At 39.5% G+C, this 16,644-nt stretch overlaps 1 protein-coding gene across 5 annotated transcripts in view; it reads left to right on the forward strand.

Moving 5' to 3' along the window:
* LOC144001520 (transmembrane protein 150A) overlaps window positions 1–16,644 on the forward strand; it is a 26,531-nt gene continuing 9,887 nt past the window's right edge. For 4 of the 5 annotated variants that reach the window (XM_077495896.1, XM_077495898.1, XM_077495899.1 and 1 more), the window contains exons 1-6: window positions 1–310; window positions 574–817; window positions 7,456–7,503; window positions 8,678–8,764; window positions 10,644–10,711; window positions 14,967–15,094. In XM_077495896.1, coding sequence (XP_077352022.1) covers window positions 708–817; window positions 7,456–7,503; window positions 8,678–8,764; window positions 10,644–10,711; window positions 14,967–15,094 — 441 coding nt within the window. In that variant the 5' untranslated portion in view covers window positions 1–310; window positions 574–707. The remainder of the gene's footprint in view (window positions 311–573; window positions 818–7,455; window positions 7,504–8,677; window positions 8,765–10,643; window positions 10,712–14,966; window positions 15,095–16,644) is intronic. The other variant, XM_077495900.1, reaches the window with a different exon arrangement.

The raw sequence follows: 16,644 nt of genomic DNA on the forward strand, positions 1-16,644 counted from the left end.
CGCCGGCGCAGGTTGCGGGGGGCGGAGTCAAACAGCTGGATACCCAGGAGTGTCTCGTGGCGGCTATCATGCAGGTTGGGCCACACGTTGAAGACAGACGAACCCCTTCTTCTTTTTACTTATATCACTGAATCGTCTAAGCGGGATGTCCTACTAGAATAGGACAGAAAACCGGTTCTGCGCCCTTTTTGTTTTATTTCCCCGGCTACCCGAAGAGGAAGAGAGGACAAGTCGACCAACACAAAAGTTAAGAACGAAGACTTGTGGTGGTGGGGAAAAATACACTTGCTTGAAAACGTTGCGGCGGAAGGTGAGTAAAGTGTTGAGGTTTGCTATTGATGCTCGCCTTTATTTGTTGCTAGCTTGCGGCACCAGACTCCGCGTAGCATTCGCCGTTATTCGTTACTATTATTGAATGAAGACGTGACTAAAATATGTGTGTAATGTTAAAACAATACCCTTGTTGATAAGCTCGATGTAAGGCACCTTGTGCGCTTTAAAAAAAAAATAATAAAAAAAGCTGAAAAATTCTATACAAAGTAATATTAGTGTCCTTTCCCTCCTCCTTTTCAGAAGCTGAAACAAGCCCATCGTCCTTCTAGTGTGCCCGACTTGTTGGGGGGGAAAAAAATGACTCATTTGGCGTCAGTGCAGATGTCAGCCCCACACAGTTAAATGTTAGAGCTACTTGAGCACCTATTGCTCGGATGGTCGAAGAGGAAAAAGAGGAAAGAGGGTTCGTGGTGCCTGCCATGTCTCTGTGGGTGATCCTGCCTGTTAGCCTCCCAGCACTGACCATCACTGGGATCTGGGTTGTGTAAGTATTCACTTTTTTTTTCTTGTTGTACATTATCATTAAGCACAAAAACAGTGCAAACATTCATTTCAATCATCTGGAGCCATAGTATTCTTGTATGAGGCTTATCTAGGAATATCCCCCATGGTCCCAAGGTCAGATAAGCCCCCAAAAGTCAGTTAAGGTCGCCATAAATTGAGCGTCGATTGAGCGTTTATTAAAAATCTTTGATATCCATCTTAAAATGTCCATGTACTTGTGCACTGTTGTCCTCACTTGTAAAGCAATTCAACTCACAAGTAGAACAAATCGTCTTACAAATTGTATTTTTTCACTACATTATTACATTTCTGCACACTAATGACAGTTTGTCATTCTAGTAGGATACTCCATGTTACTAGGAGGCAAAACTTGACACTACTTGACCTGTGTTCTACTAGTACAAGTAAAACATTAACTTGTGTAAATTTGTCAGTATTAGTACTAGTACCATGCAGGTGTCAACTAGTGCAGGTTTACATCACTAGTAACATGTACTGGTAGCTATCTGATCGTCATGTAGTGAACATATTCATGGACCATAAAATGGATATCAAGGATATTAAATAAATGTTCAAATAGGGTGTATGATTACAACAACTGTGTCTTAGTAGTCACCTTGTTTGCACTATTAGTGCCCTAGTAGAAATCAAGGATTAAAAAAAAAAAAGTTCCAATGCTCTCTTTGACTTACCGGTACTAGTAACGTGGTTGTTCCACGAGTGTGCAGAAATGTCCTTGAGCAGTGAAAGACAGAAAAGCAAAAAGCATTACTAGTGTTCACTCAGTCATGAGAGTGCTGAGTTTTCTTACTAGTGCGGGAGCTTCTTTGGAAAGGAGAAAAGACCAATGAGAGAGAGCTGCATTTAAGAGACAAATATCAGCAATCCTACTTCAAATAAGGGTTTATCGCTACAGGTGATTCTCACGCACCAAGCCCGCTCCACGTAATAGGTTGAGACAGGCTCACAAATGAGGCGATGAAGCCTTCAAAACTGCTTTGGCACACTCAGCTGTGTTCTGGTTTAAGGCAAAATTAACTGCTTCCTTTCCCAACATCTAATGTGAAGTGGCATTTTCTGTAATGACGACAAAAAAAAAAAAAATGCTCAGATATTAACAAAATTGGTGCTTCCTCCCACCTCCAAGAGAGCAACGCTGCATGTTTACCCTGAATTCCCGGGAGCCATGGCAATTGCATGTGGATTAGCTCTCCCAGAAGAAGCACTCCAGAATCCCCATTTAAAAAAAAAAAAAAAAAAAAAGGTGAAATGTGCATCACATGACAGCCTGTACATCTTGTTTTTTTGTACACTTGAAGGGAGTGAGTACCTCCTGGTCATGTTTGCGCTGACAGCTCTGGTATTATGCGTTGTTATTAGAAGAAGAATGCAAGCTATAGGAAGGGAGTAGGGGGAGAGAGAAAAATGGCCCCGATCCAAATGTTCACAGTTGTGTATGGAGAGTACAACTTGATGTATGCACAATGAATGTCATGTTAGCACAGGAATGGCATAGCAAAGATCAGAATTACAATACAGTGTTGATGAATAGTTGAAGGCAGTCTGTCACATGATGCTGGTTGACATTTGATTTGAGGTGCTGGAGCTATGCCAGCTGACAACCCAGACTCGTCAATTATACTCAAGGTTAAAAAATAGTACCTTTAAAACATATAGGTGGGGCATATTAAGTTGATTTTTGCACATCACAAAAGAGGAACGAAACAGATAAAGAGTGAAGATTTTTGTTGTGTTGTGCGAAGAGGAAGTCCACTTCATTTGTATATGATGTTGCATTGGCCAACAGTCACTGAGCTAAGCATATATTTTATATTAGAAAAAAAATGTTCAAGAAAGTGCTTAGCTAAGTTAATTACGTACCTTCTGTCATCTATTGGAAGAACATTTAATTTTTCTGCCTGGCTAGCAATCTACGTCGGTTGCATAGATAGATAATCTTATAATGTTATTTTGATAGGTGTGAATTCTGTATGTTTTTTTTTTTTTTTTTTTTTAAGAAAATGTGGAATTATTACATGTATGTATACAAATGTACGTGTACATGGTGCATCCCTAATTTTTGGGCCAATTAAGAGAACGTAGATAATTTCCCATGGCACACCTGATGACCTTTCATGGCACACTGGTTATGAATCACAGACGGTGGTATAATTTAAGCCGACCTTCTGAAAACAAAGGATTGCTTAGGTCACATACTGTATGTATGCAGACCTCTACTGTACGAGTACGAGTGCATTTCTGACTCTGCCAAAATGAGTTTTAACCACCCTCAAAACTCAGGTTTTTTCCTGTCACGTTCACAAGGGCGCCTTGTTTCGAGGAGCAGTCAAGGGTCCTTTCCCCCCCTCCTGAAGAGCGCAATGTCAAAGGATGTGACCTGTTGCATAACTTGGTTCTTTGACCACAGGCGACAGGGTGGGAGTAAAGTAAATAGTGCAGGGACATAATGTAAATCATGAATTTGTGGCCATGTGTGTATTGAGCAACACTTTAAACAACGGTCTGAGTTAGAGTTAGGGTTACTAGGACATATCTATATCTAGGTGTTATGGTCTTAAAAAATAAACTCAGGTTCACCTGTAAAAATGCAAAATGACAGTGACATTTACCCACAAACAAGTTTTGCTTTTTTCCACTCCTTCCTTATCACCATCATGGCAGTTGCAGCATCATGCTTTAGGGTTGTTTTCCGTTGGCTCTACCTGGTGTCTTAGACAAGATGGAGAAAATTATGAACAGTTCGAAATATCAATCAGTGCTTGTGAAAGCCATTCAGGCTTCTGCTAGAAAACAATACAAATGTCATGGAAAGCCTACTAGAACATCTGAAATGTTGTGTGGTTAATCAGAGGCACTTTAAATGGCGACAGGTTTGTGCTGACTCCTATTTGATTTACAATTTATAATGTTTGAATGTGATTGGTTAATTGTGATAGATTTAAAACATGGCATTTGAACAGGGGTGTGTAGAATATTTTTTTACACTAACTTTTAAACCATCTACCGTAAATGTAAAAATGCCGCATTTTTATGGCATTATTTCCTTTGTGATCATTATTAATGCATAACTCGATTAGTAGGAGAAATCGAGTCAAAAACGGTGGCACCGGGGCCACATGAAGACGTGGCTGGCCCGCGGGCCTCCAGTTTGACAACTGTGATATCATGTTGCAATGTTTGGTCTTAAAATAGCTGGAAATAGAATTCATAGTTCATGCATCACACCCTTTCCGGTGGTTTCCCCGTGTTTTTGCACAGGCGTTTGGAACTGTTGACTAGCAGATTTTTCCACGAAAGAACCTCTTAAATATTCCATTTATAAATTAAAAAAAAAAAAACATGCTCCACTCCACCTCGACGTGCAGTTAAAGTTTACAGTCATCACTGAGCCACGATAGAGGAATCATTTTGTGAACAAACCTATTATTACATCATGAGAACTTTAGTTTGAGCGCCGTTGCTCGTATGTACATATGAAAAGCATACGTATGGAATAATTTGTAAACTTCCTTTTCTTGTAGTCCTGCAAAGGAAATCATTCACTAATCCAACATGTTTGGTAAATATCCTCTTTTGTTTGTGTGAAGATGCTGTCAGTTGTTCAAGCTGGCATTTAAAAGCTTAACAGCTTTGTTAGCCTGAAACCTCGAGGCCATTTCACGCTCACCTGTGGGTTTCTTCCGTGAGAGCTCTTTAAAGACATCACGCCATGTGGCTTATACGACATAATGATTCACGGCAGACGTTACCATTCCAACCAGGAGTCGGTCGTTACCAAACGCGCATTACCAATCTTGAGGTGGAGGAATGAGGAACTTGTTCACACTTGGCTGAGGCGAGTGGGTTCAGGTAATAATTTATGATAAAACGTTCCTCCTTGATTGAATACTCCTGTTTATTCAAGTGTTGTGCTTGCCTTCAGTCTCCACTGTAGCTTATCCAAATAGTTTATATTTGTTGCAGTTCTCACTTCCTCACATATAAAATGGAAAGATAGTTTGCCACTCTTTTAAATACATTTTCCTAATGAGCTGAGCAGTAATTTTCTGGAAAAATATGAGACACATTGTATGTGAATAAATCTAAAGGGTTGACATTCATGCTTTTTCGTCTCCTTTTTGGCTTTTTTTATTTTTTTATTTTTTAAGAAAAGTGATAGTTGGCAAGTTGTAAACAAAGGAAAAGTACAATGGTGCAATATTCAATGTAAATGTACACTTTTCAGGGCTGTAACGATACACCAAAGTTAAGATTCAATTCTCATTTCGATAGTTAAATATGTGATTAGTTTTTTAAAATTCAAAACTAATACAATAATTGCAAAAAAAATCAAAGCACAAGCAAAACACAATTGATAGCTTTATTATAGTTTCTTCCGTCTGATTTTTGCGGTGGTTCAAACTTCATTAGTGCTGTCACTATCAAATATTTTGAGAATAGATTAATCTATCAAATTATTCAATCGATTAGTCGGCTAATCAGATTAATTTTAATTTTGCATTTTTCAAGCATTTTTTCCCTTACTGTTTATTAACCAGCAGTGACTCGTGTTTATCTCGTACTTCGTATTCATACAGTGATTTAAAAAAAAAAAAAAAAAAGGGTAGGGGATTGATGTTATATGAACCGGTTCGGTCATTGTTTTCCAAAGTAAAACCAGATGTTTGCAAATGCTTATTTTGTTGATGTTTGCTTATTTTGATTAAACACAGAAGATAATCAGTCTTCTTTCATCAAGGACTACAGAAATCAGTAAAGTAACCAATTATTGTGGATATGCTGAAATCAGAAGATTTTGACAATTTTAAGTAAAAGAATGGCTCCAAACGATTACTTGACTGTTAAAATAGTTGTCAACAATTTGATAAATGATTACTTGTCGATTAAGCCATTTAATTTTGATAGCTCTAAACTCCATGGTATTCTAATTGTGACTTTATGGGGATCCCACATCTCCTGTGTATCACACAGCCATGCTTTGTATTTTCAGAGCTTGTGACAAAATAATCGATAATCGATCATCGATCTATCCAGGCTGTGTGCAGGTGTGCATGTCAGAAGATGTTTTAGGGCGTGGACACTTTTAGGCTTAGAAACATTCTTAATTGGCACTTAAACTCTTGCTGAACCGCTCTCTAAAAATCACAACAGAAAGTCTGTCTATGATTTTCCTTCTCTGTCGAAAAAGAAGATTTTGATCTGTGTAAGCACGAATAATGAGGAGTTTACTGGCCGCAAGCATACTGTTTAGTGTATTGAAGCAGATTAGAAGGCCACTTGTGCTTTTGATGATTTTTATTCTGTTCAGTCTCATTTGAATCTCTACTTTATGGGGCTGGTGCATATATGGACAGAGCAGGAATGATAGACTGTAAATCAGTTTGACTATGACGGTGTTAGATTATGCAACAATCTTAAGAAACAGTAGTTGTCTTTATCTTGCAGATAAAGGTCCTCTGGTCACTGACTTCTGAGTGGTGGAACTGGTCAACGACCTCACCAAAGACAACATTACTGTTGGGCAGATGTTACGATTATCCTAGATTGAGTCAAACAAACCACTCATACTGTATCTGTCTTATTGAGTTGGGGGTGGAGTGATAAGAGATGGCAGGTTGCCTGTGCCTAAAGCAAGGGTGTCAAATTTTGTTTTCATCGCGGACCGCATCACGGTTATGCTTGCCGTCAATGGGCTGATCATGATGATGAAACCATTCGATAACCAGGGTTTGCTACGTACTTTTGTTGTTTGGGTACAGTGTGGGAGCAAATTGCTTATCATTCATGTAAACGGGAACTGATTCAATGACCTTTCCAAAGAAACAACAGTTTAAAAAGTTTCTTTTTAGGTAATTCTATCAGTAGTGTGTCTTTTCGGGAAATGAAGGTTGCAGACAAGTGTAGCAGTTTGATTCATTAATTTGAATAACTAACTTTAACTAATCTGCCATTGTTTGTTGCATTTAAAGGCTACTGTAGTTATTATAATTTTTTTACTGGCAGCACTTCTACTCATGTTTGTGTGATGCCAATTTAAAGGAGTTAAAAAATTTGCCATTCTGTCAAAAGTTACGATAGTTAAGATAATCAAAACATTAGGCATCCCTTCTAATGATTTTTCTGTGTGAGTGTGATCCAAATCTATACTGGATGTCGATTTAATGAGGTAGTTTTTATCTCGATGACAAAAATATTTTGTGATGGTACAAGATATTCTGAAGGAAGAAGCAGGTGAACCCGAATGCAGGAAAAAAACAGCCTGGAGAACACTTTAATATCAAATCTAAAATCCATTAGAAAGCACTGCAGGCAAACTCACTTCACAAGACGTTTTCTCAGAAGAACAACATGCCACACAAAAAATAACAAGGACCCAACATAGACAAAAATACGCAGAACAGGAGAATGTTAGAAAAGACGCAAGGCTGGGGGAGGAGCCGATTGGTTGGGGAGCAGCGTAGCAAACGTTAGACAGCCAAGAATTCACAAATCAAGAAGCATCTTTCCAGGAAAAGGCCAAGTACATAAACAACACCCCATAAAGAAGTGAATTGTGGCTGTTTCTTTTGGCTAATTACCCTTGCTCTCCTCCTCCAGGTATGCCATGGCCCTTTACAACCAGCACGTCTGCCCTGTTGATAACTGGTATGCTAATTTTGCTGTTTTTACATATCTTCTCTTTTACTTAATACACAGGTCTCAAACTCCACAGTCCTCGAGGGCCGCAGTCCTGCATGTTTTATAGGTTTCTCTCCTCAAACACACCTGATTCATCAGCAAGCTCTGCAGGAACCTGATAATAATCCTCATGATTCAGCTGCGTTTGAGGAGAGAAACCTCTAAAACATGCAGGACTGCGGCCCTCGAGGGCTGGAGTTTGAGACCTGTGACTTAATACAATTATCTGTATGCCACAAATTTTTTCAAATCTTTTAAAGTTCAACCTCCAAAAGCCAATTTCACATGGCAACATGAAATTTGGACAGATTTCTCTGTCATGCAAAGAACCTTTATAAAAAAAAAAAAAGTCTCCGGAAAGCATTCCAGAAAATGGGCAGAAAAGCTTCAATTTTTGATCGAAGCAGCCATCTTAAAGTCAGTTTGGTCATTAACCAAGTACTCCTTAGAATAATCATTTTTAAAAATCTCCCAAAGCCAGTTTAATTTATCAGCATGAAATTTGGTAGACAAGTGTATCATGTGTAAACCCGCAAAAATGTATCCAGTACTCATGAAAGGAAACGGTCCACAGAAAGTAATTGGCCAGTTTGACCCTATTTGGTTATTTCCAAAATAGCTTATTCTCAGAATATTTCGGGGCCAATTTCGTAGTAACATGAAATTTAATTAATAGAAATGTCATATTTCCTTATTTTGCTTCCATTTTTTTTTACTTCCTTTTTTTTTTTTAGTTTATTTTCTAGTACTGAATGTGATTGCGCTGCTTGTCTCATAATTTGCATTTTTTCTGTTCTTGTTTTGTTTATTATGACCAGCACTTTGAGCTGTATTTCCCCTGCATGAATTGTGCATTATATACTGTAAATAAAGTTTCGATTCAATATCGATTATTCTCTCTGTTTTTGTTTTTTGTTTTTTTAAACCCAGCTAGTTTTGCCCATTTCCAGTGGTCCCTCTAAAACAAATGACTCCCAACAATCCACAATGGTTAAATCAAAGCAACTGGACTGCTCTTGTTTTTTGAATAGGTTTCATCTTTAATCCAAAAGGCTTGTACTGCAATAAACGTTGGGTTCGCCGTACAGTTGTTTGAAGGCAAGCTGGATGTCAGAAAATGACGGATCCTGTACTTTTCCAGGTTGTACAACCAGTCGTGCGAAGAGGAGCTGTATCTGCAGAGTGGCCCAACGTTGTGCTGCACGCTCGACAACATACCTCTCATTAGGTCAGTGAGGACCCTCGATTCCCCATCCCCATCCACACTCCTGTATGTCTTCCCCTCGTGTCTGTCTGTCTGATGATTAAAAACAGGAACAGTAGGCCATTGTTTCACCCCCCCCACCTTGTCGCCGCCTTGTGGATAAAAGTCACGTGAGCTGAAAGGAGGCACTTCTCCTCATGCACGTGTGCTGTATGTGTGTGCGCTCGCGTTGGGAAAATGACTGGGGGTTGAAGTATCCTGCCTTCCACTGTGGCTGTTCAGAGGCAGAGTCAGGCCCCATGCAATCATGTAAACACACACTTGCAGAGCAGTCGGTTTACATCTTTGGGAACAAACCAAGGCGCTCGCTGTTTTGTTTAACTTTTGGGCTTTTGAACTTGAAAGGCTCGTTTAGACCCTCGATAGTTTTGCGGTTTATGTAACATGCCTGGATGAAATCTTTTCAAGAAAAGCCAATAAATCACGCCTTATGTCCAGAAAGATAAATAATAAGCGGATAACTACGGGTGGGGGGGGCGACTTGTCTGAAGTTCTCCTAAATTGAACATGTTTTTCTTGGCCCTGTGATGCGGCACGCCACGTTTGGTGGAAATAAGGTTGCCAATTTCTTGCATAATCCAGCTGACAGGCGTCCACTAGAACAGCCAGCTGTAATGCAAAAATGCACGTTTTGACAGAGCTTAAAGTTATCTACCATTGTAACGCTTTCTTTACCTTGAATGCACAGTTTTGTACAAACAAACGTGCGTAAAAAGGTCAGATGCTGTTACACGGAACAAATATTTTGAAGTTGAACACAGTTCTCCCATTTGTACACACTTTATTGCCATTTGTGGTGGTATCGTACAAAAAAAAAAAGCCAAAGAAAAAGTGAAACACACTTGAGTTATAATTATTCGCTATAAAACAAAAAGATCTCAAGTGTCTTCCAGTGTCCACTGTATCAGACTGTGTGAACTGAAGAGCGCATGTGACTGCAGTCAGCTGAGTTGGCTTTTGGTGGGCAGCAGCTCCGGGCACAGACAGGCGGGCCTCTATTAACAGACCTCCAACAAAACAATTGCTGTTCGTTGAAAGAGAAGCTGTGTGTGTGTCTGTTAAAAAAAAAAAAAAAAAAAAAAAGTTTAGATCGTAGCAATATAGCAGCGTTTATCACACCACATTGGAAGAGTCACACTTTAATATACTGTAAAGTGAAGCCACTGTAATGTGGTTCATTGTTCGCACCCAAGCTGTAGCACAGATATTTGTACAATCAATATGTACAGGTAAGTCCAATTATAGAGTTGGGTGATTTCACGGTAGCATTTTCTTGTGCTTGTCCTTGAGGTCTACTCGAAGAGCTGCATTACCATAACTGCAATTTGAGTTTTTAATAATAACTCAATTTATATATAGTGTCTTTAAAAAGATGTTTACAAAGTGTTTTGACAGAAGAAGACACCAGCTATCATGCTATCTATCATATAAAGCCAATTGAAAAACTCTAGCAAAGCAAGAACCCAACAACGGGAACTGAGACTACGAGTATGTGTTGCTGGTTCATGTGTAAATATAAAAAGTAGCAGTTGTTTCAAAGTTGATGCCAACTGTAAAATCTATGCTAAAGTCCAGTTGTCCGGCTAGGTGTTTCACATGATACGTTAGCAGACTTTTGTTAGACAAAATTATATGGTTTGGTTGAACAGTTTAGTCTTTTGATATACATTTAAATGTCTTTTGTTATATGCATCAGATTGACAAAAGGCCTCGTGCAGATTTTCTTCACTTATCAGGGCTGGATGTACTCTTGTTGTACTGTTCGACTAACGTGGCTTCACTGTAGTTTATTTTTTGTGCGTGTCGTTAATGTCATTAATGTCCGTGTCCTCTCATCTTGCAGTAAATGTGGGACACTTCCGCCGGAGAGCTGCTTCTTCAGCCTTATCTGCAGCACAGGCTCATTCATGGGTAAGGGATCATGTGCACACGTTTACACAAACTCAATCACCCCCCGTCATTAGCGCTTTGTTTGTTTATGTCTGTTGTGACCATGACTAAACCAAGTTTAGCTTCTCCCGAAATACAAGCTATTACATCCTACTCAGCAAGGCAGCTTTTTACTACTAGGTGTGATTACATTGGCATTATCAAATTACCGCTGTCTGTGAATTGCAATGCTTTGCACTACTTTTGGGCTTCTTTCAGTTACTTTCACGGGGAGAAAGAAGCAGAAATACAGTATGATCTGACATTCTAAAGTGTCATATTTAACTTATTGATGGCCTTGAACACGCCATGAGAACAAACACAGCTGATTGCAAATGATAGCCTATTTATAAGAAGTGGATTACTTTACATTTAACAATACACAACTTTTTTTTTTTTTTTACATTGTAACCAATTTTTACAATTTAACAAGATTCCACACATGACTCTTATTGCTTTTATAGTGCGTGGTGTACTCAAGACAAGCAAAACAGCACACCACACACAACCAACCACATCAATCTACTGACAATACTGAGTAGGGATGGAAATTGATAAGAATTTAGCGATTCTAATTTCATTATCCATACTGCTTATCAGTCTGATTCCTTATCGGTTCTCTTATTGATTGTCATTGGGTGAGGGAATGGAATAATACAAATGATATAATTGATGTCAATGTCATATTTAATATGAAAGATGAAAAGAAGAACAATAAATTGCATTAACTTGACAGGCTTAATTGGTTACATAAACAAGTGACATCACCACTATAGTAGGACTGTCCTTAATTGAATTGTGCTGCTATGATTGACACATGAGACTGTCCAATGATTTCCCCGCAGTGTCTGAGAACTGTTACTTTTGCACCCCTTAACATTGGTCATATAAGTGCAGTAGAGATGTTTTATCCAGTAAAACAATAATGTCCCTTACACATGCTCCACAACCTACTAGGAAGCAAATAAATATTACCAGGAACTCATTCCCGTCATATGAATTACAGTAAAAACAACTATACCCAACGACCGCACACGTGCAGTGCGGTGCGGTAAAAATTTGCACTCCCGGAGACCCAAGGAAAATACGTATGAGATCATATAAAGTCATATTCTGGTCCAAACGTTTTTTTTAATTTTTTTATTTTTTATTTTTTCCACACGTGCTGTTCTTTCTGCTAAGTGCTGGTTCTGACTACCCTCATGTAGTTAATGTTTCCCAGCTGTGGCTCACACATGCTGTGTGTAGGGGTGTGTTTGCGTGCGCGTGTGTGCGCGTGAGAGTACGAAAGGAGGTTGCGGGGGTTGGTTTCGTCTCCATATTTATTCACGAGGAGTCGCCATTCTGCTATTTACAGACGGTCTCTTCCCTCTGATTGGCTGGCACTGACTGTTGCCTGTGCCTTACATTCATCTGCATTCAATGTGTATAATTTACAACATTCACTGTGTTGTTATGGTGGGTGCTGTTAACCCCTTCATCAACAGCAAGCATACATTATTTTAGCCACAGCTGGCTGTTGCTGAGAACCAATGGGCTCTTTTTGTTTCTCTGTTTCCAAGTACGTTTTTAAAACTTGTTGTATAAAATAAAAATGATACTAAACAAGTACGGGGGCTCTTTTGATCTATTAGCAAAGGGCAACTCAGGGTAACACAATGCAAAGCGCAATAGATGGGCTAACAAATATAGCTTTGATGTACCTATTGACTGTTTAAGTCAGTAGTACCCCACTTCCTGACTCGGGTTTCTTGAAGTTAGAGAGCACCGAAGATGGTTTGGATTGCATTTGTGGAAGGTGATAAAGCTCAGTCATGTGTGTGAGTTTATGATAACTTTGTTTCATTCTTTTCCGTCGTACAGGAGGTTATGTAATGCCTGTAACTGCAGTCTTCAGGGAAACAGGTACAATTTTGACTAATAGAAATGCAATGGGGTTAAGTATTATTCAACCAAAGGCTTCGATGCATGAATTTGCAGACTACTAAGTCAAACACAAACCGTTCTGGGACTTCTATTTTGTTCACGTTTTTCATCGGAAATAGAATTATTTCATTCTGTCTGTCGCCATCAAAACAACAGGACAACAACACACGCACGCACCTCGTCCAATTTATTGTGGGGCATATGTTCCAGAGGGAAGGTCCTGTGACATGGCAACACACAGAGGCTGAAATCTGGTTGGGCGAAAACCAATCACATACTGGAAGCATTGCAGCCAAGAGAAATCAAGAAAATACACCATTAGGAATAAATTAATAGTCCATTTCCTGGATCAAGAATCAAGGTTGTAATTGTAAATTAGTGCTTCTGATAGTTTAGGCCAGCCCCAATTTTTTTTAATATAATCTATTGACTGTTCGATATGACGTGAACATGGTCGCTACTGTAATAAAACAGATTGAGTTTAGACTACAAGAGCTTGTCCAGAGCCTTTGAATGGAGGTCAGTTACACTGCTCGCTATTCAGACGGATATGTTAAATTCTGAAGGAATCTGTAACCCGTCAGCATGATGTGAACGCCAGCACAGCCAAGTGAAATCAATCAACCAAAACAAAAAATGTAAACACGGATGACACATGTATCAAACTGGCCATGTTTCTTATCTTTGTTGAATTTTGGAGATTTTACGAAAGTGCCTAATGTCAGCAAGCTGGAACGTCCTCATCTGTAATGATTAAAAACTAATTTTGTAGAAATGGGAAAAGGTCCATAGTCGGCCAGTCTGCAGCAGAGAGACTGAAATGCCATAATCTAATGCAATAAACCGCTGTTGACTTGGTTCTCCCTTCAGTGAGCCAGCATGTTTCCCTTTTTATACACGAGGAGGGGAGGAAAAAAAAAAGACAAGATTGTTTACAAGGAGATGCTGCTCTTTTTTTCCCCCATGATTGCTACTTAAATCACTCTGCCAGGACTTTTTGTGCTGATGAGCCACTCACGCAAAGTAGCCTTCACAAAAACACAATAATCGAGCTTGTTGAGATGAATCGAATAATTATTACATAAATGTCACATGATTTTCTGTGTATTTTGTCCATTAATGTGTGAACACTAATAACAATTAATGATGAGCAACTTTGAACAGCGAAGTGTTTCCTCAGTGCGGCCACGCTTGCCATGACTACGGTTTGGCGACGAGCGCCCCCCTGATTCCCCCGCTCCCACAAAGAGACAGTGACAACAGTTTAGTCTCAGACTACAATATATGGGTTGCGAGTCAAGACACCAGGGGCTCCTTGTCCCCTCTCATTCCGCCATCTCGCCTCCGTGGCCCAGTTTTACCGAGAGGCTGGTCAGCCTGCGTCAGCAGTGGAGGAGCTGCAAAGGTTTCAGACAAAGGCAAACTCATGGGGGCTTGCTTGTCAGCACAGCAACAATACCCCCCAGTCACAGCCCATTAGCCCATCAAACAGTCATCTGCCCCCTTACAGTTGTTTTATTTCCCTTCACCTTTTATCTTATGCAAGACCCCCCACCCCCCCACACTCCTCACATTTTCCCGCCATCTCATTTTCCTCCCTTGCAAGAGTAATTTCACTTCCTGTAATTTCCAATCATACTCCAAGAAATTTTTTGTTCTTCTTGGCATGAATAAGGTGCACTTGAGTCAACATTCAAATGAAAGCCAGACTCGATGGCATAACAAAATGTGCATACTGTAATCTGCTATAACAGCGCAGTCACTGTTTTTCTTTTTAAAGACAATAAGCAGTATAGCAGCATAGCAGTGGTTCTCAGAATTTTTTTATACAGCGTACTAACTCGAAAAATAATTGCCTTTTCTTCATGTACCACCATAATGATCGATATTAATAGTGTTCATCAAAAATGAGTCAGTTTTTTCTCCCCTGAAATTATATATCGTCGCTGCTATGTGAAAAACACTCATGTCCATTTATTTAATTTTTTACATATTTGTTTTTGCGATGTCTGCATTCAGTTTCATCCCAAAAACATGAAAATGAAAAAAAAAAGGTCATAAGTGTTTTTCACATGACAGTGACAATATTTAATATTGTTATAAGCCATTATAACATGATGCACAACTTTTTGTGCTTAACTCATTATTCTGCAGAATATGTCCAACAGTCCAAGAAAAAAAATCAGTTTAAAAGTCAGTTTATTTATTTAAATCAATTGTAAAGTGTATTATGTACACCATGTTCAATTTCCTGTGCTGGCGAACGAGCCCTAACTGCCTCTTTTACTGTATGCTGCTCTTTGTTCCTCAGTCATGGTGATCGTGCTGCTCCGCTACGCCCACGTCATTGAGAAACACCAAAACTGTGTCCTCAACACGGCGAGTCTCTCCACAGGCTGGATCTGTGCCGCTGGACTCATCATGGTGGGCAACTTTCAGGTACGCTCTCTAAGCCAAATGCACCAGTTTACAAAACTAAAGAGAAACCTACAAATCGGAATTGTCCCAAAATGGAGTCCAAATTGTATGGACTAATATTCCTTAAAATTTCCTATACAGTGGTTTCTGATTATACGTGTGTGACATGTAGGAACATTTCTTCAAACATCACCTTTGTAGTTGGAGAAGAGCCTAAAACACTGTTTTGAAATTCAAACTACTTAGAAGTCCACCGGCATCATTAGACGGATTGAATTTGACTTTGTGGGCATGGATCATCATGACCATTTCACTATTTCTTAATTATAGTCACTCAAGTTCATGACTTGGCCTTCTCTTAGCCATTACTTATATATTTCTCAACCCCCCTCTATAATATACACTTCATGTATCTTGCATTCACAGGGACGAGTCCATTAATGTTTATTAAAGTCTGTCTGATTGAGCTGTTCCTCTCCGCTTCGCTGTTGATATTTGTTCTTTGGAAGGAATCTGCTTAGTTTAAATATTTGTAGAGCTGGCTGGGTGCCTGGATGGATGTCTGCGTCTGTGCATTTTTTTATTTTTTTTTGGAAGATGGGCAGGCAGAAGGAGAGAGCATTACAGGAAGGTTAAATGAAACTTCCATCTGTGATTGTGTGGAAAGAAGGGGAGATATAACAACATGGAAATGTAGCAAATGGACTGAATTAACTATTGACTGGAAAAACACAGTAGCAAAAAAAATAAAAAATACTGTTGCAACTCACTACAATTATGTTGGACCTGCGGGAACGACAATGAATTCCTCACCAATGTTATTTTTGGTCATTTCCAACTACTTGGTTATTTTACGTTGTACTCCTTCATGGGAATACTCATTGTGCTTTCTCCACATGGTTGTGCATAACTTTTTAAATCAGATTAATCACATCTTAGAATTTTGATTAATCACAATTAATCACTTAATTAAAAAGGCTTTTTAATCAACATTTTTTTGCCCGCCAAATTTGTAGTAAAAGTAGAAGTGCTGATTCAGCATCTTACTGTAAGAAAAAAAAATCTAATGTAGGAAAGAAAAGAAACTCCTCTCTGCACAAGAAGTGTGATGTGAGGCCGGCCGAGAGTAACTCATGAAGCCTGGCATCGACCGCTGAGAGTTTTTGGTCAGACCCGTTTGCTCGAGGCTCCATCCTTAACCAAACACAGGCCCTTAAACTTGGCGTGTGCTCTCAGAACACTTGGGGGGGGAAGGAAATAGAGATGCAAATGATGGTGGATAGATAGTGGCACTCCATCACGGAACGCAAGAAAGGGAAGAACCGTTTGGACAGCGCAAAGGAAAACATTGATCAAAAAGGCAGGAGACGCCTGATGACATAGCCAGCGCTGTCGCCTGCTGGAGTTTGTTACATAAGGTGCGGGCTGGCAGGACAGCTGTGGTGCGGCCACGGGGGCTTTCGCTGTCAGGCAGACTGACGGTTTGGGCAGGGAAAGGACATAAATAGATGGAGCATGTCGCTTGTGAGTGTGGCTCTTTTGAAAGTCTTCCACGCACTGTTACAGTAATA

This window comes from Festucalex cinctus, chromosome 14 (genome assembly GCF_051991245.1).
Source record: "Festucalex cinctus isolate MCC-2025b chromosome 14, RoL_Fcin_1.0, whole genome shotgun sequence".
Classification (NCBI taxonomy): domain Eukaryota; kingdom Metazoa; phylum Chordata; class Actinopteri; order Syngnathiformes; family Syngnathidae; genus Festucalex; species Festucalex cinctus.